General features: G+C 42.1%; 1 protein-coding gene across 5 annotated transcripts; it reads right to left on the bottom strand.

Annotated features, from left to right (window-relative positions):
* Positions 1-4,526: 4,526 nt before the first annotated feature.
* On the bottom strand, positions 4,527-25,705 carry AP1S3 (adaptor related protein complex 1 subunit sigma 3). 5 transcript variants are annotated; one of them, XM_048955635.1, is made up of 5 exons: positions 24,827-25,705; positions 8,264-8,442; positions 6,973-7,081; positions 5,861-5,998; positions 4,527-4,995 (listed from the first exon to the last, which is right to left on the bottom strand). In XM_048955635.1, exons 1-5 carry the CDS (start codon positions 24,833-24,835, stop codon positions 4,960-4,962), a joined length of 471 nt encoding a protein of 156 aa, XP_048811592.1. In that variant the 5' UTR covers positions 24,836-25,705; the 3' UTR covers positions 4,527-4,959. The 5 variants fall into 5 exon arrangements, with proteins under 5 accessions (XP_048811592.1, XP_048811589.1, XP_048811593.1 ...); XM_048955632.1 differs by lacking the exon at positions 24,827-25,705 and adding an exon at positions 20,752-21,177; XM_048955636.1 differs by lacking the exon at positions 24,827-25,705 and adding an exon at positions 20,426-20,526.
* Positions 25,706-26,374: the final 669 nt, after the last annotated feature.

Below are 26,374 nucleotides of genomic sequence, written 5' to 3'. Positions count from 1 at the left end.
GAAGCATGATCTCTGCAAGGCAGCGAGGCTCACACAGCTGCTGGCCATTTATCATGCAAGATTCTGGTCCAGGAAGCATCTGAGAACCGTGACGAGCCATAACAGATTTGTCACTGTGTGCCTAGGGATTCCAAACCCTGCATTGTTTTGCTCAATTAGGACTCATTATCAGACATATAAAAATTCACCTCTGCAGGAAGAAAAACATCAGCTCACAGAAGACTTTTGTATTTCTGCTCTCTGTTACAGAATCTGCTGTGTAATGATGCACACTGGTTTTGGAGCAAGAAGCTCTGGAAGAGAATTCTCAGCAGAACTTGAAAAGGAGGTGACAGAAAGGGGAAGTAAACTTTGAGGTACCCCTCCATTTTTTTCATAGGAATACGTACACAGAATATGTACCCTCGCTCACACATCTGAGCTATTCTTTAAAATGAATGACTACAACCAAAGCCAAACTCCCTCAGCTCATCTGAACTGCTGGGTGGGAATTCCCAGCATGTTGCAGGATCCCTCATCTGCCAGTTTGTTTTCAACACGGCCCTGCCACAGAATTTGGACAAATACTGTAGCACGCTAGGAAAGAAGTACGAAATAAGAAGCTAGTTATTTCTAGAAGGTCTAGAGATGAGCTTTAAAGTATTTCATAGCATTCTTTTTATTAAAACTCCTTGTTACTAGAGCTGCTAAGTAAATAAAAGGACAAGGTTAAATGAATCAGCCAACAGAACTTGAAATAAATGTAAGTTTTGGTAATATATACTGCTGGTCTTCATGAGGGTTTGCTGGAGAGTAATTTCAAGAATGGCTTCTTCCTTTCCTTTAACCTGGGTCTCATTAGTCATGTTCCAAGGCAACAGGTTTCCATGACAGCAAACATTAAGTATCCTGCAGCACAGCCCTTTGTTCCTGCTCTGAACACTAAGCTTTCACTGCTACACCTCAACCTAGACCCGCTAACTTCATGAAAAAACATCCTGAATAATGCTAACAGATATCTGAGTCAACAACCGTATTTCGTTTCTACTATGACCTTACAAAGGAACATGCCCTTCACTGAATTCCATAGGAATGCCGTCACATTCTCCAAAAGGATGCTTTTACCTGCTCTGAGCTCACCAGTTCTTGGCAGCTATTTAAAACAAAAAAAAATATATCCTTATGTAAAATAATGATGCAGAGTCCCTGCTCATAACGTTAATGAAAATCCCAGTGACTGTCTGCACAACTGAGACCTCTGCTTGTAGACATTTTACACACGGTGAAAGCAACATTTCCCTCTCACACAGAAGCTGTGCTAACAAAAGCATATCAAACACATTTTTAGTGGAGTAGAACATCATTAACTAGCACAGGTAGGAGTTTTCTCTCTTTAGGATATGCATCAAGTCTTGTTATTTTGATGGGACTGTTGATTTAATGTCTCTAGGTATCTTTGAAAGCCTCACTCACACTGTTAAACTCATCTAATCCTTCCTTATAAACCAATTCCTCCTGACCCCTAAAGTACCATTACTGCATGCTGTATTACTCCAATGCAGCACAGTGTTAATCAGAGGGTAAAAACAGCAAACAAACATGTAACCTATTGGAAGGAATGTGAAGTAAATGAAAGACTCTGTTCACAGATACAGCATTATTCTGCCAACAAAAATATAGACACAGAATCGTATCTAAACTTCAAAATAAGTCTCCTACAGGTTTCTGAAAACAAAGTTTTTCTTTTAGTAGTAGGAGGAAAAGAAAGGGTTTTGAAGATTCACTTTCAATGGCTTTTTGTTAAACAAAGGCTGATAAGAGATAACCAAAATGCCAGTTGCCCTTGAGTTATTTTTGAGAGCTGACGCCTTTCAATAAGCAACAGCAATTAGAAATGTACAAAGAAAAAAGTAACAGAAATGCAAAGAACTCATGAATCCTGTGAGATCCTGACACTCCTGCTCCTATCTCATGATGATTTGTCATACTTTGTAATATTCCTTCTGCCATTATTGCACTTCTTTTTATCTGAGTCTCTCTTCAATTGTCAGGATATGTTCAAAGATGTCACAACTCACGAATTGCAATTAGTTGCATGACAGAGAACCAGTCCTGTCACAACTGGTAAGTAGTAAGATCACACTAAGGATCCTCCAGGCTGAGATGTTTACAAGAAAATGAAAAAGCTTTCTCTGAAATGCAGCTGGCAAAAGCAAGAACGGGAATCTAGGCTAACAAGACCATGATTAAAGGTTATTTTGGTAAATGCTATTTTGCAAAGTAGGACGTGCTTGAAATTTGTCAGCAAGGTAAGAGTTGAGATAACTGCAAAAGTTGTTAGTGAAATTGGGAAAACTGTTAAGGAATCTTTTTTTTTATATATAATTTTTTTTTATATAATAATTTCACTAAGTAATAAGCTCAGAAAGCTACTGAGCGTGTCCCAGGACAGTCAGATTGAAAAGGGAAACATCAGTAGCAGACAGATGAAATGGGTGGCAACACTTCAAAGAGAACATACAGAATGGCCTGCATTAAGAAAAATCAACTGAGATAGAAAGAAATGTGAAAGTTTCTGATGAACTGTACTCCAGAGTGCACTAGCCATTGCACAGTTCTGTGGATGGCAACCAAGTTCCATAAAGACAGAAGCACAGACGTATTGACAGTGATGTACAGCAATCTGACAATAACTGAGCTTCATCTGGGCCTTTTCTTTTTGAAGAAGCAACATACTAAGTGAGAGTTGGGTTGATCTGAATGCTCCAGCAGCATTGCTTAGGTGAGTGACCCCTTTTCTCACTGGAGGCTGTAAAAAACATGAATACAAGCTTTGTGTTCATCTATTTCTTTCTCGTAGGGTATTATTCATATGAAATAAAAGAGAAAGAAATCCTACTGCTCTTTTTAAAATAACTGAGCAGACACGTTATACCAATAAGTCTTTTTGGAAATTCTATTTTGATATACTTGAAAACTCAATAAATTTAACAGTTATAAGAGTATGAATCACAGTTTGGCTCAAGAAAAGAGTAAAGTAAATGAAACTACCAATGATTTCATTGAACAGAAGACACTTATAAAAGTAAAGAGCTAGGTTTGGAAAGAGCACATACAAAACCACAATAAGTATTTCTTCATCAATTAAACACTCTAAACTTCAATTTAAATCAGAAGAAAATAATATACAACTCCTACAATTCCATTAATTTACTATTAAAAAATATGCATCTTCAGAGCTATTAAAAGCCCTTCAGCAATTTCACTACTTTTTCAAAGCTGAAAGTATGCCTTTGACATCAACACAGAGAAAACAGATGGATAAAGTAATTATAAAAAGCGCAGCATGATGCTATGAACCAACTTACCACAGCTTCACTAAGAGAGAAGACACAAAAGGAAAAGTGAGCTGACAACTTGCAAAGCTACTATGTTGTGTCAAAGTGTTCCCACTCACCAATAATAGAGAAAAAAGCTCCCTAGGAAGATACAAACAGACTGGGAAGGAAGGTACAATGAAAAACATTGAATAACCATGCAATAACCACGCACATTTAAAGATCAGAAAAATCCCTGAAGGAAAATACTGACTGTACATTCTAGACATCCAAGAAAATAAATGATGAAGAGTAATGCAAATCAATGCTTGGATCATTCAGGCACGTTTTCTGATAACTTACCCGAGTTCTGTGTAAGGCGATCTCATGACTTGACAGAATCAAAATATCTAACTGCAAGTAATAGGGTAAGATAAAGAGAATTTCTCTCAGCTTTGAAGTCTTTTAAAAACAAAATTAATCTCTGCAAGGATGCCAGGTCAAACAGTTTATAGAGTTCAAACTGCACTGACAGCAAGATAGGCAAGTTTACCCACCTGGTTCCCTGCATACACATTTACAACATTTTATAACTCCAGTGTGTTGTAACACATAATAGAGCATACAGCCCAACCCATTCTTCTCCTGTTTTACTCATTTTCCATTTGTGGAGCTTATGAAGTTATAAAAGGTAAATTAAATTGTTCAGCCTTCAGAAAAAATGCCCACGTTCAACTACTAGAAAGACAGTTCATCCTATTAGGTGTCAGAATTGGGGAATGGAAAACTCTCTTGACAAAGACAGTTATTGCTGGAAACCTAATTAAAAGATACATGAGATCCTTGACCCCCCAAAATCCTCAAAACTATTTTCTCCTCTTCAGAATATCTCCTGTTGTCAAGCTGTGATGTTTCCAACAGCTGTAGCCTTTCTCCAGGGCCAGAGGATTCAGGAAGACAGAAACAGGCCACCTGCAGTGGCAAAAAGGATTCGTGAAACCTGGAAAAAGTCAGTCTTGAGTCAGAACCGTCTTCTGGATCAAACAGCAGCGCAGACTGTGCTCTAACAGCAGCTGGACAACTGCCATACGGGCAGAGTGGAGCACAAGACAGAAGGAAGATAGCATAACTAGATGAAAGTGGGTGGACCAAAGAGAAATAAGTTTCTTCTTACACTAGCTGGGTTAATCTGTCCAAAACAGACTTATTAAATCAGAGCCCACAACAATATGTCTTTTAGAAAAAACTTATTATTACGGCAGAATAATCATTACATTCAAAATAACTGACATTTGTACAAAAGTAGAGTCATATGGTCAGCAGTGGACCAAAAGTAGTAGAAAGACCTCTTCCATGTACTGGTAGATGAACATTTTATGGTGACAAAACCCGTAGCTAAAAGATGTGATACAAAACAAGTGTTCAGTCCAGCAAGGAAAAGAGAAACTAGAGCAAGGGTAAAAACAATTCTGAGAAACACAGAGTAATGCAAATACAAAATTGTTAAACCCTGTGCTACATTAGCTGACCTTCATCTTGACAATTATACAAACAAACCCTTTTAGTTATTGGTTTTGTTTTTTCTCTGGCACATTGGGAAGCAATTTCAGCAAATGCATTTTGCAGGTGCATACAGCAGTTCTCTTTCCAGGTAGTTTTAACATTAAAATGCAGGTTTGTTCATGTACTCTTCCACCGTCTGGAGAAAAAAAGAAAGAAACAACTGACACATTATGGAGCAGTAGAGTAGTATAAAATCATTGAATCAAACCCTCATCTTACTTGAGGACAGTTATAGTTTTGCATGGAATTAAACCAGATTAATGTAGATATCATGCTACTTTTAAAACATTAACAGCCTTTCAATCTTGAAATAACACATAACACAGCTGTGGCTAAACTCATCACGCCTAGGTAGCCACTGTGCCTAGCTTGTCTGGTTTCATATGCTAGTGCCAGCCCAATTTAAACAAAACTGGGAAACTCCCTACCCAGATCTACCAGCGCTGTTCCCTTCAGTACTCAGAAAAATGAAGTCAACACATTATATTCAATTTCTCCTGCAATTGCTAGCTCAATGGTACATGTTACAGGAGAAAATTGCAGCAGTTTTGAATGAGTTTTACACATCTATGCCTCATAAAAAAGCCATGCAGGTGTTTAAGAAAATGGAATTTTCCAGCATATACTCTTTCCAATTTTAAACATTAATTGTAGGTCATTTGTTTCCATTGTGTTAGTGAAACAGAGTGGATTTTTCTGTACCGACATATGCACACCTAGACATGAATATCATCTTAGATGACTTACATATATGATTAAATAACTTAGGTACATATCATCTATTTTAAAAAAATGATAGCATTTAAATTGCAAGAATGCTGAAAAGCTTAAAGCTTCTGAAACTGCTACATTAATTGCATTGTTATTAGACTATTAAAATTGAACTTAAGATATATTGGGCCAGTTATGTACTGGTAGCACTTAGCTATATTTTAAACTCCTATCCAACAAAGAAGATGTAGGAAGATGAAGTGCTTGCCTTTAATCTTCTTCAGCCTTACCTCCTGCAACATGTCAGAGTCTTCTATGGCTTTCACCGCAGACCTCTTTGAAGTGTCTTGTACTTCTCCACCAATTATAAACTCATCAAGAATAAAATAAGCTTTTTCAAAGTTAAAGATAATATCCAGCTCACACACCTGGCAGAAAAAAAACATTCCACATCTAAATTATTTTAACAGCATTCTAAGCATTACTGGACCAAAACAATTTTAAATGGTCAGGAGTATTCAATACATGCCCTTTTGTGTCAGGTAGCTAGGTGAAGGATACTGCATCTTATTGCAGCTTCTGTGTATAGCAAGGATATTCTAGTTACTATACTTTGTATAACGCACTACCTACATGCTGGGCTTCAGAGAACAAAGCTGACGCTTTGCCTTACTAGTAAGGCCCACTAGCCTTACAAAAGGCCTTCTACAGAACATGTAATATGGGTTACATATGCTCACACACTTTCACAGAAGGAGACAAACCCCCTGTCCCAGTGACCTTACAGTCACCAACTGTTCCTTTGTTTGTTTGTTTTTGACACAGTACAAATGTGAGTCAAGGCACAGTGATTTAGGTGAGAGACAAATTAAAGTAGTAGGAACAATTTTAAAAAGTATTCATAGAAAAGGCAGGTCATTTATACTTCTTGAAGACTTTTTCAAATACAAATTTCTATCCTTTTTTAGGTCTTTTCTTTGAAAAAAAAAAACAACAAAAAACAAACAAACCCAAAAAGCTACTCCACTTTATTCTTCTCATCTTATCCATTATTATGGAACCACTCACTGTTTTTATAACTGAAGATACAAGGAAGGAGAATTAAACTACCAGTTTTGTTATTTTTTAAAAAACACTTTTTCTCAAGCTTCCCCCTTAAAATTCTATTCCCAGAAAAACATATAAAGTATCAATATTAACTTTGTTTGGGGAGAAAGGATGTAAAATTGATCTTGTGTTATTTTCAGCACTATTTTATGAAATACACTAATTATTAATTTCCCTCTGGACTGAGGAAGAGTGTGGGGCAATTAGTGTAGAAAGAAACACAAAACAAAGCAGTTATTGATGCCTGTTTATCAATCAGCTACAAACACAATTCTTGCTGGAGAGTGAAACTTACATTTCCAAAGTACCTGTCCAGGAGTTCTACGTATCGATGAACAACCTCTAGCGTCAGGAGCTCGTTATCCTGGTCTTCTATTGCACAACAGAAATACAAACTAGCATATCTAGGAAAATGAAGACAAAAACACGAGAGTGAGCAGCTGCACACTCAGTGCTCTGCTCTTAGAAGTTACACAAGTGACAGTTAATGACTGCCTTGTTTCTAAAATAGTCATTTTCTTTCATCCTCACAGTGTCCTGCAGAACCCTGAAGATTTGACAAGTTAAACAAATCATTAATTTAGTTAGAAAAGCAAATTCCAACTCTTGTCAAAGCAGAATACCTATGATGCTGGTCTGAATAAAATGAACAGCAAGTCAGTAGTACCTTAGAGGTCTCCCTCACCTGCTGCAATAGCACTACAGTAAGTGGAGTTCATTAAACTATAGAATGTGTCACTGCTGTTTATTAACAAAATAAAAATATGTGAAAAAACGGAAGAGGAAGGCATTACATCTCACTAAGCCTGCTGGATATCAAAGGACTGACTGCGTTTCATTTGGAGCCAGAAAACAAAAAACGAGTTAGCTCAATCAATCTTGTTACTTGCACCAAAACTTTTATTTAAATCAACCCAAGATGAGATTCTACCTCAACTCTCTGGTGCTGTGGCTGGAGCAGCTCTTATCAGACATTTACATCCAATACTTCACAGCAAGAAAAGCCATTTTTTATCTAATGGGAGACATCACTTAGTATGGTGTGCTGTACCTTCAACCTACTTCTGTTTACTACTTACCTCTTTGCAAGAACTAGAAATCAGTTACTGCTTAGCTTTGTGTAACTGGGGGGCAATGATTTGTTTGGAAAAGGAAATGACAACTAACACTTTCCAACAAATATTTCAAAAATAAAATGAGACAAAGTGCTGAAAGTGCCTCAGAACTCTTCTTGTACCCTTTCTCAGAGTCTGATGAAGCCTAACTAACACAAGTCAGAAGACCACCCCAAAGAATGCCAAGGGGGAGCAAAGTCAAAAGCCTCCTCATAGAATTTCAACCACTTACACTTACTACATTTGTCTTATTTGACAAATACTGCAAATATTTTTTTTACCCCAGAATTTACCCTGCTTATTTATCCAGGGCTATTGTGCCATTAGACTCACAATGGCAGGTTCCCAACATCTTGCTCTTTAAAACAAAAACCAACAAACCCCAAGTGCTAAAGTGAGCCTTTGTTTTCCCACTTGTAGCACATAATTTATACGAATAGTAATTATATGTTCTCATAAAATTACTCACACCTTTTGTAAACAAGCTTGAGGTCTTTCCAGTCAACAAAACTACTTGTTTTTTGATTGCGAGACAAAACAATCTGAACAATTTCTCGAACGATCTTTTTCTTCTCTTTCTCAGGTAGTGTCGTATACCATTTCTGAAGCCTTAATTTCCCCTGTCGACTGAACAGCAGTATAAAGTGTATCTAGAGCAAACAAAGTGACATGGTTAACGCTGGGGCACGGACTCAGCCCCAGGCAGTGCAGGAGGCATCCCTGTGCCTGCCAGGACCCCTCAGGGTCAGCACAGGTCTCCAACTGTCCTCTGATGGGGAGGACTGAGAACTGGCTGAGCATGGAAGCTGGGCCTCTTCCCCCCTGTCTCCTGTGCCATCCCTGGCAGACCTCCCCTCCCTGCATAACCTCTCCCACCGCGCTTCTTTACCATGTGTGACTGATCACTGCTTTCTATTTTGCTACATCACCACCTTATGATAGTGAGAAGAGGGGCACAGCTCTTCCTCCAGCAAGATTACGTGTTAGCAAAGGGGATGAAGATGTGTAACACAGCAGGACTAGAGAGATCACAGATGCAGAGCATGGCATGAGAGGAGAACATAACACCTGGGTAGTGATGGCCTGTCACCAGGTTCTGATAGTGCACTAAGTGCTCTTACTGATCACTGCGTTCCTACAAGGAGCTACTAGGAGCAGAAGGAAGAAGCCAGCTACTTTGGGAAGGGAGCTCAACTAGATTTTTACAAAGAAATCCCTGGATTTTGAAACACAGATGAGTCTAATGACACAAGGCAGACCTCAACAACCAACAGTGTTACACTACAAAAGCACTACACGTAGAGGTCTGAAATTTCAAATTTCAAAGCCAGTCAGAATTTTACATGATTTGATTCATGATTTTTGCATGCTTAGCATCGGCAGTGTTTTTGAGATACACAAGTGCTACATTTTAAATGCTGGAGACCCTCTGGGAGAAACGTATCAATCCACATATATACAAATACTTCCATACACTGATTGAAGAACTGACCACAATAGGTCTTTAGGCAGCACAGTTAAGTCATTTACCCACATCACAGAATGAGCGCAGGAAATCTATCTTAGGATGACACTCCACTCAACAGGATGCCCCCTGACAAACAGCAGAACCCAGCGGGGTTTGAGATGGTGGCAAGGGAGAACATGAACTGCTCTGCCTGCACCAGCCATAGGCACCGCTCCTCTCCACCACGCTGCAGCCAGGCCCGCCAGGAAGCTCACCCAACTGCAGCCAGACCTGCATGGCCAGCACTGGGAGGAGGAAGAAGCACAGGAGCCTCCTCTTCTTCACCTGCAATGTTTGTAAGCTCCCAGCAGAAGGGAGCCCAGGACTGGCAGGCCCCTGGCCATGTCCCCATTTCCATTAGCCCAAATCCAGCCCTCCCTGCAGATGCAGCTTATGCCCTAGCCCTGTTCCCTCCTGCTTTCCAATCTTGCCCACTGCTGTGCCTGTGCTCCCGTTACTTCACCTATTCAATAAGGCCTGAAGTTAAAGTTTACAATTACTATTAAGATTACAATGCAGATATTTGTGAAGAAAAAATAATTCCATGTGCTAGTGAAATCCGAGCAGAGAATTTCACCAGAGAAGTTTCTGCTTAAAAGAAGGAAAAAAATTGCAGCTAGATTTCATACAAATTATAGTTCATAACCATTCTTTAGCTATTAGGTCTCATAGCAGTTGGGTAATCTGAAGATAAGAGTTCTGATTATTGGGAAAGATTTCAAATATGGGAGCACTGTAAGGGAGGGTGGATGCTTTCACTCATATCTGCCTGTGCCAGGATCTACTATTGGAAACATGGCCCTCACTGTCGTTAGAATAATGTGCTTGATAGAATTATGAGGATGTTCTAGCTGCCTTGTGTTGAGCACTACAGCAATTTCCAGATGTGTTTGCTACACAAAACAATTACGCTACTGGCAATACGCATGGCTTGATTACAGTGAAGATCAAAGCACCGTGTTCTTCCTTTTCTCCATCCATATTGCCAGCTGCTTTTTGACGTGGTAACATCCCAGCTGTCGGGGTTACCCCTGTGCAGCAGATGAAGGGACAGTACTTATTGTCTATACGCTTTGTCCAGAGACAAGCTGAATGAAAGACTCTTTTGCTTGCTGCACAGCACATTCACTCCAGAGCCTTTGAAAAGGGGAGTGCACTCTGAAAAGCAAAATATGGGTTTTAAGATTAGAGCAGCAAATCCGCAGGTGTCCATTTAAAAGCAATCAGGCACAGGTAGCAGCTATTTGATAAACAAATTTCAAAATATGTTGAAACAGATGGGAGAGGATGATCATATTTGACTGAAAAGGCACAGCATCAGACAATGAATCCCTAGCAAAAGCTGAAAGCGTGTTCAGCATAACAAGGTCACGCTGTTTTAGACAAGTTTCTAACATCCTCAGGAAGAAATACCTACTTAGAGTGCTTTAACAGGGGAAGATAATTAAAGGGTATTCAGGTTTAGTCTCATTTGCTGGACTTAATGGGTCTTACATCTGAGATCCTGTAATTAATGAACATGTCTTTCCAGGAGAGCAACCCTACGCCTTTAGAAGGCTAACTATCAATAAGCCAGGGAACTCGGTATTACTGCCATTTTCTCCTGACTAGCATACTTCAGCATGTGCTTTACCCACAGAAAAGTGAGCTGCTCTCCATTTCAAATTACTTTGAAAACCACGCTGCTTCTTGTACAGATGCAGCTGATGTTTCACCAGCTCTTTCATGAGTAAAGTTAGGGCTACCGTTATTTGCAAAAAGGAAAATCTACAGACTCTCATCAATGCATCAAGATTCATGCACAGGCTTCAAAACTCCCACATTTTGGGTCTTCCATATCACGCTCTATTTCATATGCAAAACGGAACTGCAAACCCTGAAGATCAATTTTACTCTTATGGAAGTATTTACAGCTGGCAAACAGCTAATAGGCTCTTCTGTACTCCATCTCTAGTTTTATGGTCTGCAGAAAGATAGCACACCCCAAACTGCAGATACTTAGAAGAAAAATACAGACTTTTTTCCCCTCTTTTCACTCTTCTGCCTTTTTCTAACTTCTAAACTCTAAATCTGGTGAACTTTCTAAGTAAGCAATATTACATTCTCAAGAGATTGAATGGCTTAATTTCTCTAAGTGTGAACATCAAATTGCCCAGCCACACTGACATGATACAACACATTTTTCAATCTCACTGCCCTGTTGATTACAGCTCACTGGAAAGATTTTGATGCATCAGTACACCTGGAAACGTTCAAGTACTGCGTAAACACAAATCTAACAGCTCATCTGTTTCTTGCTCTTGGACTGTGAAAACATGCTTCCTTTTCCACTGTGCCACTAATAAGATGGATGTTGACTAAGGAACTTTGGGTTGGTTTTCAGCAGCCAAGCTACAAATAGAGATATATATTATCCTGCAACATTTTACTGATTTTAGTTCTTAATCGGGAGGACAGCAAAGACAGAAGACTTGTTTCAAACCAAGTAGCCCCAAAGCAGAGTGCTTGGTTTCCTTTTGGACAATACCAGGGTGTGCTGGCTCTGACTAACAACCACCAGACACACAGGCAAATGCCAGAGAGCATTTTGAGGTCTGCGCTGGAGTAGGTCAGGATGATACGTGCAGTTCCTGCTGTCTTCAAATGTGGAGTCCAGATGAGACAGCCTTCAGTCTGGGGGTTGAGTGTAATTTTATTAGCTAGTTTTACCAAATCAGACCCAACCATTTACTGCACAGTGCAAATGAGCTCCCTAAATGTCTGTAAGTAGCCAAAAGGATGCAAGCTGTATTAGCAGACCATTGTTTGCTGATTGGAGAAAACAGATATATATATATTTTTAATTGAGGATTCAAACCAGGTTTCTAAAGCTGAACTGTTCCCTTCCCTGAGCCAGCCGTAGCTATGTTATTTAACAGGTCAAAAAGTTACAGGCCTTCTGTTTTATTGAGATCTATGAGACTAGTCAAGATAACACACAGTTCCAAGGCTACTGGAAAATCAGACAGTAGGCTTATTGACAAAATAATTACAGAGTAAATAGAACAGGCATCAACAACATCAAATGCGTTAGTTTTACACCCTAGCACAGCCAAACACTTCACACTTGGCTTGCTGGTTGCAAACTTAGGTCACTTGTGGCATTTACAGAGGTTTCAAAACACACAAATATGCACTGCAGCATTCAGTAAGACTGTCTAAAGGACTGCAGACGACAATACATTATATACAGAGCAAATCATCCACAAGGACGTCAGTGAAAAACACTACACAAGAAGACAAAGCAGTTTTCCTGATTCCCAGGGTTGCTTTCCCAGTTTGCTGCCCAATGATATAAATGCTTAAGAGATGCCACGTTTCTTCCTACAAAGTGAGCTCAAGGGATCTGCGCTGCAGGGATCTCACACATCCCACTGCAAGAGGAACCCATGCTAACAGTGCTCTCTCCTCATCCCATGAGTCAGCATACAGACAGCATTTGTCAATCTGTTTAAAACCTGTCCTGTTACACCTGGCTGCTCCAGGTCCCATGGTAGGAAGACTCCAAGTAGCCAGGGAGGGAAATAAGGAGCTGGAAGGCTGCAAAGCGAGGCAGGTCCCTCTCTGCTGGATGCTTGGCTTTGGCAAGGAGTTGCTCTGTGAGGCAGCTCTGCTACTCAAGCAGCACAGTATTTAGATTCTGCTTCAGCTGCCACCCTCCCAAATTCAGCAAAGAGCTCTCCCTAATCAAAGTCACCTTTATCAAACAGACTCCTGGACAAGTAACTAAAAATGGTGAATTAGGAATTACCATCCTAACATGGATGGCTTGGCAGAACTCAGAAACTTCAGTTCCACTTAAAACCTGTAAGTTTAAGGCTGCTGTTGGCAGCAGAGGCAATATACGACACTTTAACGAAGAGAAGCTCACAGACCACATGAAAAGAAAGGGTAATGGAATGAAAAAAAGCCACACCTTTGGCTGCTGATATGACAACCACCACTAACAGCAGTCGGGCCAGACTGACCGGCTGTACACAGTTGAAAGAAAGCAACTTTCTGTCATAAAGCTCCTTTTTAACTTATTTCTTTAAAGTCTGCTTTATCTGCTTTATCCTTCTTTATTGCTTTTGTCTAGCTGAGTTCATACTCTGCACACCTTCTATGATTTTTCATTCCTACCTCTGATACAAAAATTTCCTTCTCAACATAGATAGGCATCCAGAACTTTCATTTATTAGTAAAGGTTTTTACAAAGCATCTGGAAATTAAAAAACAAAACAAACTACTGACATTATCCTTTATTTTAATATGGCTTAAAATGTCCATGAAAAATGTACAGTTACTGTGAGCACACACACTGCTTAGAAAGTCGGGCTGTTAGGGTATGACAAGAAAGATGGACTGAACAGACACCTAATCACCTATCACACTAACAAACTCCTGCTGCACAAACTCCTCAACTGGCCACTGATCTTTAATACATATATACTGAGGTCAAAAGGACTTTTAGAGCTAAGGTGCAAAATAAAAAAAAAAGGAAAAAAGCAACCTCACTAAAGATATCAACTTCCTTTGTGTGTTGTAATTATTAATACATCAGAATGAAATGCAATAAAAAGAAATGCAATCCAGTGAAATGAAGCTAAATGCAATTCAATGCAATGCAGAGCAATGCAATGCAACCCTAAGCCTAAGACAAAGCCATGCAGTGGAATGCAAGGAAATGAAATGCAGCATAATGGAATCCTTGTTACTGCTACTACAACTTTTATTCACAGTAACACAAAAGCCCCTTTATATTAAATACTGTATAATCTTAGCATTAACATTTAAAATACAGTGTCTCTCTGATTTAAGCAAGTAGGAAAAGGAAAATAAGTGAGAAAGCAGCAGTGTAAGAATACCCAAGCAGTGTACTGTTGTCCAACTGGAAAAGAACTCCTTCCAGCTTAATCTTCATTAGGAGCATCTCTGCACAATTTCCTCTGGACAATGCATCCAAAGTCCATGCAATAAAACCTGTGCCAGATCATTACAGGCACACGTGATCATATTTACACACCAATTTTATTCTTTTCAAGATGAAGAAGTCAACCCTATTTTATTACTGAAGAGTTTCAACTAACCAGCATGCTAGCACTGAAACGGTAGGCACTCATGTAGTACTGATCCAGCCAACCACCTCCCTAATAGCCTCACTACCATTAAATAAACTATTATTGAGACAGTGTTGCTGAGCTCAAGCTCTGGGCCAAACCAACTTCTGACCCTAACCAAGGATGGGAAAATAATGTTCAAAGCAGTATCTCATCCTAGTGCACTGGAGTGCTTGCACTTGCCCCCCAAAGCAACAGAACTTGCTGACACGATGGTTAGAGCAATTGCAAACTGCAGTCACAATGCTGGTCAAGAAAATGTGCGTGAGGGTGAGCTGCTCTGAGGAGGAAATGAGGCAGGAGGCCTCACCTGCAGCACTGCCCCAGTGACTTGACTCAGCAGAAAGCAGGGCAGTGCCAAGGCTGTCTGTGGTTTGTGGGGGTGTTCAAATTCCTTTCATTCCAAGAAGTTAAAGATGGTGATTTATCTCAGCCCCATTGTGGTTTACAGTCACAAAAAAATAAATGAAAAAAAAAAATAAAAATCCCAGTCTGGTTCTCAAACCCCTGGCAAAGAAACAGAGCTAAAATCTCACCCACTGGACTCTGGCAAAAGGTGCGGCCTCTGTTACTCCCATTTCCAATCTGTCTTATCAGTTATTTGCAGAGCCCTGCTGTGCATACTGTAGTGCTCTTCCCTTGCTTCTGACCTCTCAGGAGTAAAGGAGGAAGGCTCAGCCCTGGAGCAGGGCACATAGCAGGTGAAGGGTGTTCCCCAGCATGCCTGCCTGCCAGGGACAGCAGCGCCTGCTGGGAGGCAGCACCCAGGGCTTTGCAGCAGCCCCACTCCTACCCCTCTGGCTTCCATCTGTCTCAACAGAGACTCACTGGGAACCTGAGCACTGGAGGCAACAAAGACAGATGTGAGTTTGGATGGTGTTTGTGGGTAACTTTGAAAGAGAATGGAAGTAATTTTCTGGAAACACTGAAACACTCCACTGAGGCATTTTCAGTAGAGACATGCTCCATCTTCCGCTTTAATCTTCCAAGGAGACTTTCCAGCTCCTCAGCATGGGAGTTGTCAGGTCTGAGCATTTCACTGTAGGTCATGCAACCATTCCCATGGCATTTCTAAAACTCCGAGCAGACAACCAGACACTCTCTGAACACATGACGCAAGACATAAGGCACAACATGGTAAGCTTCTGCATTTTCAACAAACAAAAATAATCCATTTCTTATTTCCTTGTGTCTCACATCTACTGCCTGCCTCAGGGGAGGTGATGGCCATGCAGGAATCCCTGCGCAGGTGGACAGAAACTGCAGGCTGCTGAGCAAATCTACCTGCAAACAGCAAGGCAACCACATTTACTGTATGCTGTAGAAGGCTTTTAATGCCCTCTTTTTTCTTCTCAGGTCTGGACAGAAAATAGCAGATGAACATCTTACACAAACCCAGTAAGTCAGGGAAGAAAAAAGACTGCTGCACAGAGTTACATCTCTCATATTGAGAAGCATAAATCCAGGACACATTAGACCAGGAATACGTGCCTGGCCAGAAAGACACATCATTCTTGCCTTCAAACACACAAACAAATTTTAGTTCCCAGTTCTAGCCCACTGACTCCACATACTTATATTGCTACTTGCAAATGAAACACCATTTGTGCACGACTGGATCTTACACTGCTTTATACTGCAATGTCTGCAAATATAAAAAGGCCCAAGGCTGGCCGCTCAAAAGAGCTCGGCTCAAAGCAGCCAAGCAAAGGCAGATGACAGCCTGTTGGAATAGGGCAGCAGGGAAACAAATGGGAAGAAAGTTTAATTAGTAGATATGCATGGGTGATATAGAAAGAATTATTTTTACAGCAGCAGTATCATTTTAATTTAGGCATCACTGGAAAGAATACAACTGGCTTGCACAAATGCCTGATGTACGTGCCAAATGCTGCAACATAAATCCTCTAAGCACTGCAGCAAGAGCTGTCATATCTGCCTTCTTTGGCCCAGTGGTTTCCTCTGTGCCTCCATCATTTTGCTCTTTTGCATACAACTGAGGCCTTCAGCATGGTTTGTAAAGCACAAGATTCTTTAGTAATTAGAGGAAAAATACAGAAAAGCTGCAAAGGCACAAACATTTTCACATGGTCCATGCACTAAGCATACTACCCAGAGACTGTGAAGGATGAATCACAATTACTGCCAGTGTAGCCAGTAAAACAGTGATGCTCTGTAATGAGTGAGTACATGAGAGAGAACAACCAAAACTAAAGAGAATCACATCAACAGCCAGAGATTACAGATTTCCTGAGAAGAATCTAATCCTAATAAACATTTTTTCCAAGTAAATCTCACAAAATTGTATTCACAAGTCCAGCTAAATAATAAAGTGGTAACTGAATACTGAATCGTGGATTCCCCTCAAGCCCTGCTCTGATCTGTGCATTTCCCAGGACAGCAGGCTGTAAGAAGCAGAGCATACATAAAATCATTCTTCTGGTGCCCTTCATTCTCCAGAAAATACAGGGTTTCATGTTTAGGGCCAGAAACTGGATTCAGACAACCCATCCGTGGACCCATCTTCTACAAACTGCATGGCTTGACTACCAGGACACCCATTGTACTCCTGGCAGTGGATTAAAGTCTCATCTGCACGAAAAAAATATTCCCTTTTCTTTACATTTAATGTCTAGAAATTTCACAAATTGTATCCTTACCCATCTGTTAAGAGGCATTCTTTACAGCATTCATGATTTCATACATTTCTGTTCTTTCCCCTACAGTATGTATTTCCAAGCTGAGAAGATCTATCAGGATGTTCTCTAGTGAATGCTACTCAGTACTATTACCCACTTCCATACTGTTCACTACATGACAAACATTGCACGTACTCCCCCCCACACCATGATGTATAACACTGCTTCCAACAACCACATTCATTTATTTGTAGTTTTCTCTTCCTCTCCCATCTATTTTTACCTGCTGCCCTTCACATCCTTCCAAGTTAAATTCCTAGAGGTGAGGTTCATTGCCTCTGCTAGGCTGATACACAGCTATGCCACTGAGGGGGGAAAAACATGCAAGGTTTAGAGCACATTCTTCTCCAAATCATTGACAGTTAAGTTCTGCACAACACTAAAAATATCTTTTACAGACCTGTTTTTACTTTAGCAGTTAAGGGCACTGAGAACGTTGGGAAAGTCTCTATTCAGTAGAGCTGAGTTCATTTACAAACACCAGGCAGCAGTCACCACCTGCACTCACCTCAACCAACATTTCCAGCCAAGCCTCTAGATCTGTGATGAGTATCATATGCCTTGCTACACGGAAACACCACCTGCCAACTCCCTTCCAAGCACACAAAGTATGTCTTCAGAGCCTTCTGCTCACCAGGGGCTTCTTTTGATCTTTCTCCAGGGCTTCAGGTCACAGGTCATGCCAACATGTACTGATGCTTCACACTGTACTGATGAGCAGCGGAGGCAGGAGGGAAGCAGGACTTTTCACTCTGCAAGCACCAGTTCTGCACTCAGAACTGTGCAAATAGAAAACTTGATAATACTGATAATGGTGAGGTGGCTGTGGGATCATGGTGTTGCAACACTCACAGGCATGAAAGACTGCAGCAACACATGTCCCTGGGGAAAGAAATTATTTTCTCTGTCCAGTCCTGGCTTTCACTTTCTGATCTGTTGAGACCACAACCCTTCTCTGCTGCAGCCATACCCTGTCAGAGAACAGAATGCAGTCTTTTTTCTGAAAATCCTTTGTTCTGCAGTCACAAGGCTGGGCAGTAATACAGCCATTCTCAGCAGGACATGACGCTTGTCTAAAGGGCTCCCCTGAAACCAGCCTGGAAATTTGCAGCACAGCAAACAACGGCAACAACCCTCTTGCTGAGACACAGTACCATTTGCAGGAGTACCTTCCATTCCAATCTCAAAGCATTTAACACTGGTGGCAAGCACAACCACCTAATTCTAAACAGGAGAAACCGATCTAAAGAAACCTTTAAATGACCTGTTGAAAGTTCTTCAGTTGTCAGCCCGAATAAGGTTTATTCTTAGTCTGTAACCCAATAATCCTTAATTCTTGACAGCAACCCAGCACATCAACCCTTCCTGGATAACAGGCAGAGGAATTTTAAGCACGAGTACTTTGACAAAAGCACCCTTTCATGGGTACTGGGTCTACAACAGGAGAACAGGATAAGGCTGACAGCACTGCTTGGTGTAACAATGCCAGCAAGTGTTTGCACTGCGAGCTCAGCAAAGGAATAAGAATACATGCTCACTTTACGAAATTACAGTCATCAAACAGCAGACAGTCCTGCTAATAAGTAGCACCATTGTGAGCACCACTCCCTTGGGATCATCGTGAATGCTTTGAGAACTGGCATTTGTTTAGTGCACGCACCACGGAGAGGTCTGCGATCAGCTTCCCCGAAATCACCTCCCATATTTACTGACCTTCAAGGGCACAGTACGAACTCCGGTTATTTACATAAGCGTTACATCAGGAAATGGATATGGAGAGCTGTGTCAAGAGGTAACTGGAAAGCTTGCATATATGTGTGTATATATACTGGGACTTGAGGTATAGAGACTGCATTGCCATCTGTAAACTCATTACTGCACAGATTTTACATGCAAATTTGAACGCAGGCACATCTTTCCTTAGACACAAAATTAGACTAACACACGAGGAGGTGCATTCTGACTAAACCGCTGGAAAGAAAGCAACTCAGCTCCACTTCTGAGGATAGAGCCACACGTCAAAATTCAGCCCGCGACGAAAGCGCTATGACGGTGCAGCTACACTGCCATCACTGAGAGCAAAGATACACACAACAAGCAAACTGTGCACGACAGGAGCTCTGGGCATGAGCTGCCCCAGGTCTGATAATCATCGAGAGATGGTTTCTCAATTACATGGCATTGCTGAGCATCTTGCTGCTCGAAAGCCCACAGTCTCCTTGGGGAAAGTCCAGCCATTATTCCGGGAATGTATTCCAGGGATGCGGGCCACCGTGTTTAACAAAAGAGAATAATGACCAAGCAACCTCTCCCGATCCCAGCAAACAACCACCAGAGCCTCTGCGAACAGCCTGAACGCCCAAGGGGCTGCCCATAATCCAAAGGCTGCCCACCCCAAGCAGCCACCACTCCTCACCGTGCTGCAACGTAGTGGCTGCCGGCACGCAGCAAGGAGCAGAACCAGGCTCACGTGCTCTCTGTTAAACAGACACGTTACACCTCATTGCTTTGCTGTGAATTACCCCCTATCTGAGCGGCTGTAGTTCATCTCAGAGCCCACCAAATCAGGGCTCATCTAACTGCACATACCGGCACCGTGATTATTTCTGAGCCCGACGAAACAACTTCATCCACGCGTGGCACACGGCAGCGCCGCGGCTCGGTCAGCTCCTACAGGGGACGCAGCCAAGCGGCCCGCAGCACAACCAGGGCGGCAGGGAAAGGGCCCTTCCACACGTGCAGCCCCGGAAAGCCACTGCTTGGGCTCCACCAGAAGAACCCACGTGAAACCAAACCCGATATTCCTGCAGGCACTGAGCTGACTCGAACCTCAGCTCCTCGGGTTACTGGTAGACTTAATCAAGTCTCTGCGGAGCAGCCCTATTTTCCTGCTTGGCTACGAAAGGCCGTCAGCATGACCAGGCTCACCCCGCGGGCCAGAAGGGAGGAAACAAAAGGAGAAACGCAACGTTCGCTTCCCAGAACAGGTGCAGACCTCGCCCGGGCTCTCCTAGAAGCTGCGTTCCCGCTTCTCGTTAGAGCTGGGACAGCCCTCCCCCTACCTGCTAACGAACACACGTTACCTCCGCTTAAGGGCACCTGGGGCCATTCATTCTCGCAGCAATACTCACAACCCCAACTTTCCCTGCTCCGGGACCGAGGTCTGCGCTCCGCTCCTGCTCGCTGCCCAGTACGCCGGGACGGCGCAGCCGGACGGCAGACCTTCCCGACCTCCCCGCGCCGCAGAGCGGGCCGGAGGCGGGCAGTCCCGCGGAGGCCGCGCACTTACCATGGTGCCGCGGCGGCGGGCTGAAGCCGGCCCGGCCCGGCTGGCTGCCGGCTGCCTCCCGCCCTGCCCGCCCGCGGCGCGCCAGGTGAGGCCCCGGCCGCATCGCGCCTTCCCACAATGCCCCGAAAGGAAACTCCTCCCGCACCTGCCGCCGCCCCGGGCGCCGAGCCCTGCGGGGAGCCCCGGGACGGGACGGTTCCGCCCGGCCGGGCCGGGGTGCGGCCCGCAGAAGGAAGCTGTCGGGCCCGGCCTCCAGCGCTGCGATGCAGGGACCGGAGCGTGCCTGGCTCCTGTTTGAATACCTGTCGTGTCTGGGCTTTGCTAACCTGCGCTTCGAGCCTGAACTGGATGAGAGAGCAGGATGCGAACAGCTCTGCCAGCTGAGCAGCAAATCCATGCAACCTCTGGCAGGGATTTGCTGATAAATAGCAGATGCCAAAAGAATATGCAACTTCCACAGACTCAGCGTTTGAGTCAGAAGCTCTAAATCCAGGCCTGAGGCTGCTGAAGCTCTTATTCAGAGATTGATCCATGGACAAGATTCCACAAAAACATAAAATGGGAAGAGTTAGGGTGTTGAACTCCCACATATGCAGTCGGGAGAGATGTTTCCCCATGCATGGTGTGCATCTAGCCACACACTGTGCTCTAGATTCAGGATATGGTTCTGAATGCTACAGGGAGAGCCCTGCCCTCTCCTGCACACAGTGCTGGACCTGTTGAATCATCAGCAAAATAGGGAAATCTGAAGGATTTCAAAGGCTGCCACTGGGGAATCCCTTTCCAAGCCTCTGGCTTCAGCAAAGGGGGAACATCCCTTGGACAAAAGCAATTGTGTCTGCGCAGTGGAGACAGCAATGGGGTGAAGATTGTTCATGGTTAGAAATATTTGCAAGAACAGAGGGAGAAGGGAGGCTGCCTACATGTCAGAAACGTTCCTAGTTTTCTCCCTGCAAAAAATGGAAGAATTTATGCTGTTTAAAGGGAAATGCAGAAAGAACTAAGCCTTATATCTAACACAGGCTGAGCTAGGAGGAGATGACAAACAAACAAACAAACAAAAAAAGTAAGATTTTACAGAGAGAAAACATTATCACTGTGACAAGTTTCTAGGCATGCACCTATGTGTCAGCCTATGCCTAAATCTCTCATTTGACTGTATCCTCTTAACTGTAAAGAAAACACGTTGGTATGGATTTGCATGCAGGGATGTGGTCCTTATGCTCATGTAGAGTTGTGGAGGTAATTTCCACACTTCCCTCAGCATGCGTGACCCCTGCCCTCTGTAAGCTATGATCTGACCTGGAAGCATTCATTAAAAGCTCTGTTTCTGTTCGTTCAGTTCTTGTTTCTCTTTATACATAGTGGTGAGCACTGCCCTTGGTTGCTGCTGGCTGATGAGTGCTCTGGTTTTGTTTCTGTAGTGCACAACACAAGAAGCATGAGTCCCAGCTCCCTGCAGACCTCACCAGTGCTTCATTTGCTTCATTCACTCTAGGCTTATAACATGGCACTATATCAACCTAACATGCAAGAATGTAGATACCACAGTGCAGTTGTACTGGATCTGCAAATATCAATACTTTCATCTCCAAAATGAATTAGAAATCAAGATTGAACATTTCTTCCCTGCTCATTTCCCATCTCACCCACCTCCTCCTCCCCCCCCAAAAAAAGTTTAAAAAACCAACTCTCTTCTGCAGCCTACCTCTCACCTAGTTATGTTGTTTACTCCAGTGATGGGCAGTAATTTTTATTTTTTGCTTAATGTTTTGCCAATAATCTTACTTTCCTATGCAAAGATTTATCCTAAACAGGCCTATGACCTCAAGAAGTCTAACCCACTGCTTTTGTGGTTTTCCAAGTACATCAGAAAAAAGCTGCAACAACACATCATGCATGCAGGACACTTTACTGTAGTGGCCAGTTTCAACATGTTAACGCCAATCTTACAGGTTAGCAAAGAGATGAATTTTGCTACCCTACAGAAATAAGGCTGCATATTAGGATCTTGCCTAAATTAGATGCTTACCAGAGCAGAAAGCCTGGTGTCTACTTAATGACTAACTGGAAGAGAGAGTCAGAATTCTTCTCCTCTCTCTCGTTTCCTCACCACTAGCACAGTGTGCTTGTGTAATGTTTTGATAAGAAAGATAGCTCAAACTTCCAAAGTAGCAACTACTGACGATGATCAGTGCTGCACAGCAGTGAAAGTGGGGAAGCAGCTGAGGCACAGGGCTGTGCCAGCTGCATTGGTGGAGTGAGCACAAGCCAAAAAAATGCCATATCGCAGACTCCTCAGGGTTCTTCCCTTAGGCCCAGTGAATTCATTTGAACACAAAAGCGTGCAAACAAATGCAAATGTATTCCTCTAACTCAAAACAGGCTGCAAAAGACTCTGAGGCTTTTCTCTTTCAGCTTCTGTCTGCCGGGAGAAAAATGCTCATATTCCTTTCTTAAGGCCCTTTGACGAGGCTTTTAAGGAAGGCAGACAGGGCTGTTTTTTTGATTGCCGCTGCATTCTCCTAGCCCGCATTCCGCTCTTCCAGCAGCCACATTCAGAAACACAGAATCTTCAGATCAGGTTACAGTGGCTTCGGTGAGGCTTGTGCGCGGGGAACTGCTGATGAGGCATTTTCTAGGTCCTAGGTGTAAGTTGTGGTGAGTTTCAACGTTATTCATTTGAAAATAAGTAACTGCTAAAAAAGTCGGATGTTCTGAACTGATGAGGTCCTGGACCTACAGCACGCTTTGTGTTAGGAAGGGAACAATATGCAACATTCTAATTTCCTCCTAAAGTCCTGCAACAGTCCTGAAACAAAACACCCTTTCATGGCAGGGAGAAGCCTTTTTGCTGACATCGATTCCCACAACCAGTGAAGCAGAACCTTTTACATGACTCTAGCCACCGCACTCCACAGCCTCAATTCTTCAGCACCTAAACTGAGCTTCTGGCAGGCAAACAGAGCCACAAACTGTTTCGGGTAAAGCAACACTTTGTGAACCAAGAGGTTCAGGCTGATGAACGCTCCTTGTGACTTTCCAGGAGTCCTGCTGTGCAGGTTTTTTTCCACTTGATACTAGATCCATAGAGGAAAGAAACAATTTAAAAGCCCAATCTAAATTCAGCTGCAGGAGGCAGCTTTTAATTGCACTTTGGATCAATGAAGAAGCAATTTAACACTTCCTTGTGTTTCTAAGCAGGGGTTTGTACTTTTCCAGAAAATTCTCCCCTACTTTTCATACGTGCCCTTTTCCTCATTTGCTCACAAGATCTGCATTTTCCACAGTTTAACAGCAGAAAAAGCATTGATATCCTTAAAGAATATATAGAATCGTTAATCTGTGCTACAGATTTTGATATCTTATCAGTAGAAATAACATGTTCACTACGTAGTTCTGACATTTAAGTAATTTAAGGTACTAGTAAAGCGTTAAAAATAGCAGTCTCAAATTGTTACAGCCTGCAAGTGAAGTTATAGGGGTACACAAGAATTTAAAGTAGTATTTTAGTCCATTTCCCAGATGTGTAAAACTGAGAGCAGGCCATAAGGTAGACAGGCATTAATAAAGCTTTATCCAGAATTCTACTGCTATGAAGAAAAAGTGTTACTGTAGCCCTGTTGCATTCAGTTGAGTTATCAGATACTGGATACAGTCTCCTTCCTTACATTCCTTTAATTGGAAGGCTTGAATGCCTTTGCATGCTCTAACCATGCTGTCGTTTGATTTTTTGCCCTTTCCAACTCCCTTCAGTTTCTCTCTTTCTCTTTCCACTCCAATTGTAAAATGTAGGTACATCCATGCCATGCTCTGCAACAGCAGTGCTCAGCTGATATTCTCACACAGCAAAACAAGAGAACCACTGTTCTGGAGTAGCAGTAAGATTAAAACATCCTTCACTGTCTAAAGCACATTTACATCCCCAGCATTTCTCCTCCACAAAAGGGCCACAATGAACACAGCTTAACAGCTGCATTTCCTTATTTTAGATTATGTTTAAGAGATCAAGTTTTAAATTGAACATCCCACAAATACCAATTGGATGTGCAATATTTCTTCTACCCTTACAGAAAACACCCCAACATTCATTTCTGTACCCTTATTGAAAACATCCTGACATTCTCCAAACCCAGTAAGTACTATGGATCATCCTATGGATCTCAGTTCTTCCCTACTGATCACCAGCACTGAAAAGCAAAGTGTTAACCAGACAGCTGGGACAGACACCACACTGTCAGAGGTATGAGAGGTAATGCTTGTTACAACACTTTTTCCAACCTGCAAGAGCTGTGGCAAACAGAAGAGCAATGATAAATGGCTGCATTGCTGTGAGTGCCGAATGAGTTGGGATCTTATAACTGAGGATGAGGTAACAGGTCAATTCCTAAAGACACTCACCTTCCACATCTGCTGCCTTAATTCAGCCACTGCAAGGCCATCTCACTCTTACAGATCAGAAGGCTCAGGCAAGCAGTTTGGTTGTGCTTCAAGTGCTCACGCCACTCATCTCAAGGAGCCAAAATCCAACAGAGACATGCTGCTGCAGAAGAAACCTGGAGAAGGAGCCACAAACTAAGAGAGAAAGAAGGAGAAATGTAATGAGAACAGAGAAAAGACAAAAGACAGTGACTAGAATAGAAGAATAGGTATAGCTTAGCAGCAACTATGTCAAGGAACTCTGGCAAACAGTGCCCACTCCTGATCAGAAGATGCACTTCAGTTCATGAATATTTTAAAGCCCTTTGACAGATAGGTACACATAGATCTTAAGGCTAGACAAAAGCATAAGAAAAACAGGCTTCAGAAAAGAAAGATCAGTATAGGTATGTGGGGATTGTGAAGCTATTTTTACTTTGAAAAGCAGCCATGAGGGCAAAGTTAAGAGAAATTTTAACGCTATTCTGTATCATTCCCTACGAACAGGGTAAAGGAAAGAGTACAACTCCATAACGTTTGCCATAAAGCATTTCAGAGTAAGAAGGGAAAGATGGCATTAAAAACACAGATGAAAAATTCTAGAATTAACCTGTATTCTACATAAATTCAACTGGCTTTGGACTGGGTAAGTGCTAAGAGATCCTAAGCCTCTGGATGTCTTACATAAAATATGATTCTTAGCATACCAGGATCTCTCTAAACAAAATTAACAGGACTAAATAAATTAGTTATTTGAGTAGATGTAAGGTAACCCATAGTATTTGTGTGACAAATAGCAACTCAAAGATGAACACATTAAATATTCTGCAGACAAGCCAGACAGTCCCACCCAAATTAGTACAATCACATAAAGTGTAAATCAAAGACTCTAATCTGTCTTCTCTGTGCACGTGCAGTTATAGAGCAACACCAGTAAGAGATCTTCCTGCAGCCTGAGTACACAAGCATGCTGGACATCAATCAGTCTGGCAACTCTAGTGACACTGAGGGCAAAAAAAAATCTCCTGCTAGGTAAGCAAAATCATAGAATGGCTTGGGTTGGAAAGGACCTCAAGGATCATCAAGTTCCAAACTCTGTGCCAACAAGCAAAGGTTCTAATGACCTCATATATTTGTTATTTGATAAAATATGTTTAAATTATGAAAATACATTTGTTTACTTTATTACTGGTATTACGTTAATATTTTCCTCAATGGCATAAATTATAAAACCATTAACACCATCTCTGAATTTGTTCAACTATCAGCATATCGATAGTTTAGTAGCCCACACAGCTACCTAAAGACTACAGCCTTACTTCTCCAAAAGGGCAAAAAATGCAGGATCATTAGGCTCCAGTTACTTCAGAGATCTCTGAGATAGGCTGCTGCTTTGGGTAATCCTACACAGAACAGGTAAGGCTTCAAAAAGCAAGTTTCAACCCACTAAAAGAAGTTTAGTTGATGATCAATAATAATATTCAAATAAATTAAGCTGGCAGAAGTTCATCATTTTCATATCAGTTTGAC

This window comes from Lagopus muta, chromosome 9 (genome assembly GCF_023343835.1).
Source record: "Lagopus muta isolate bLagMut1 chromosome 9, bLagMut1 primary, whole genome shotgun sequence".
Lineage (NCBI taxonomy): Eukaryota > Metazoa > Chordata > Aves > Galliformes > Phasianidae > Lagopus > Lagopus muta.
This window is presented reverse-complemented; position numbering and strand designations above follow the sequence as displayed.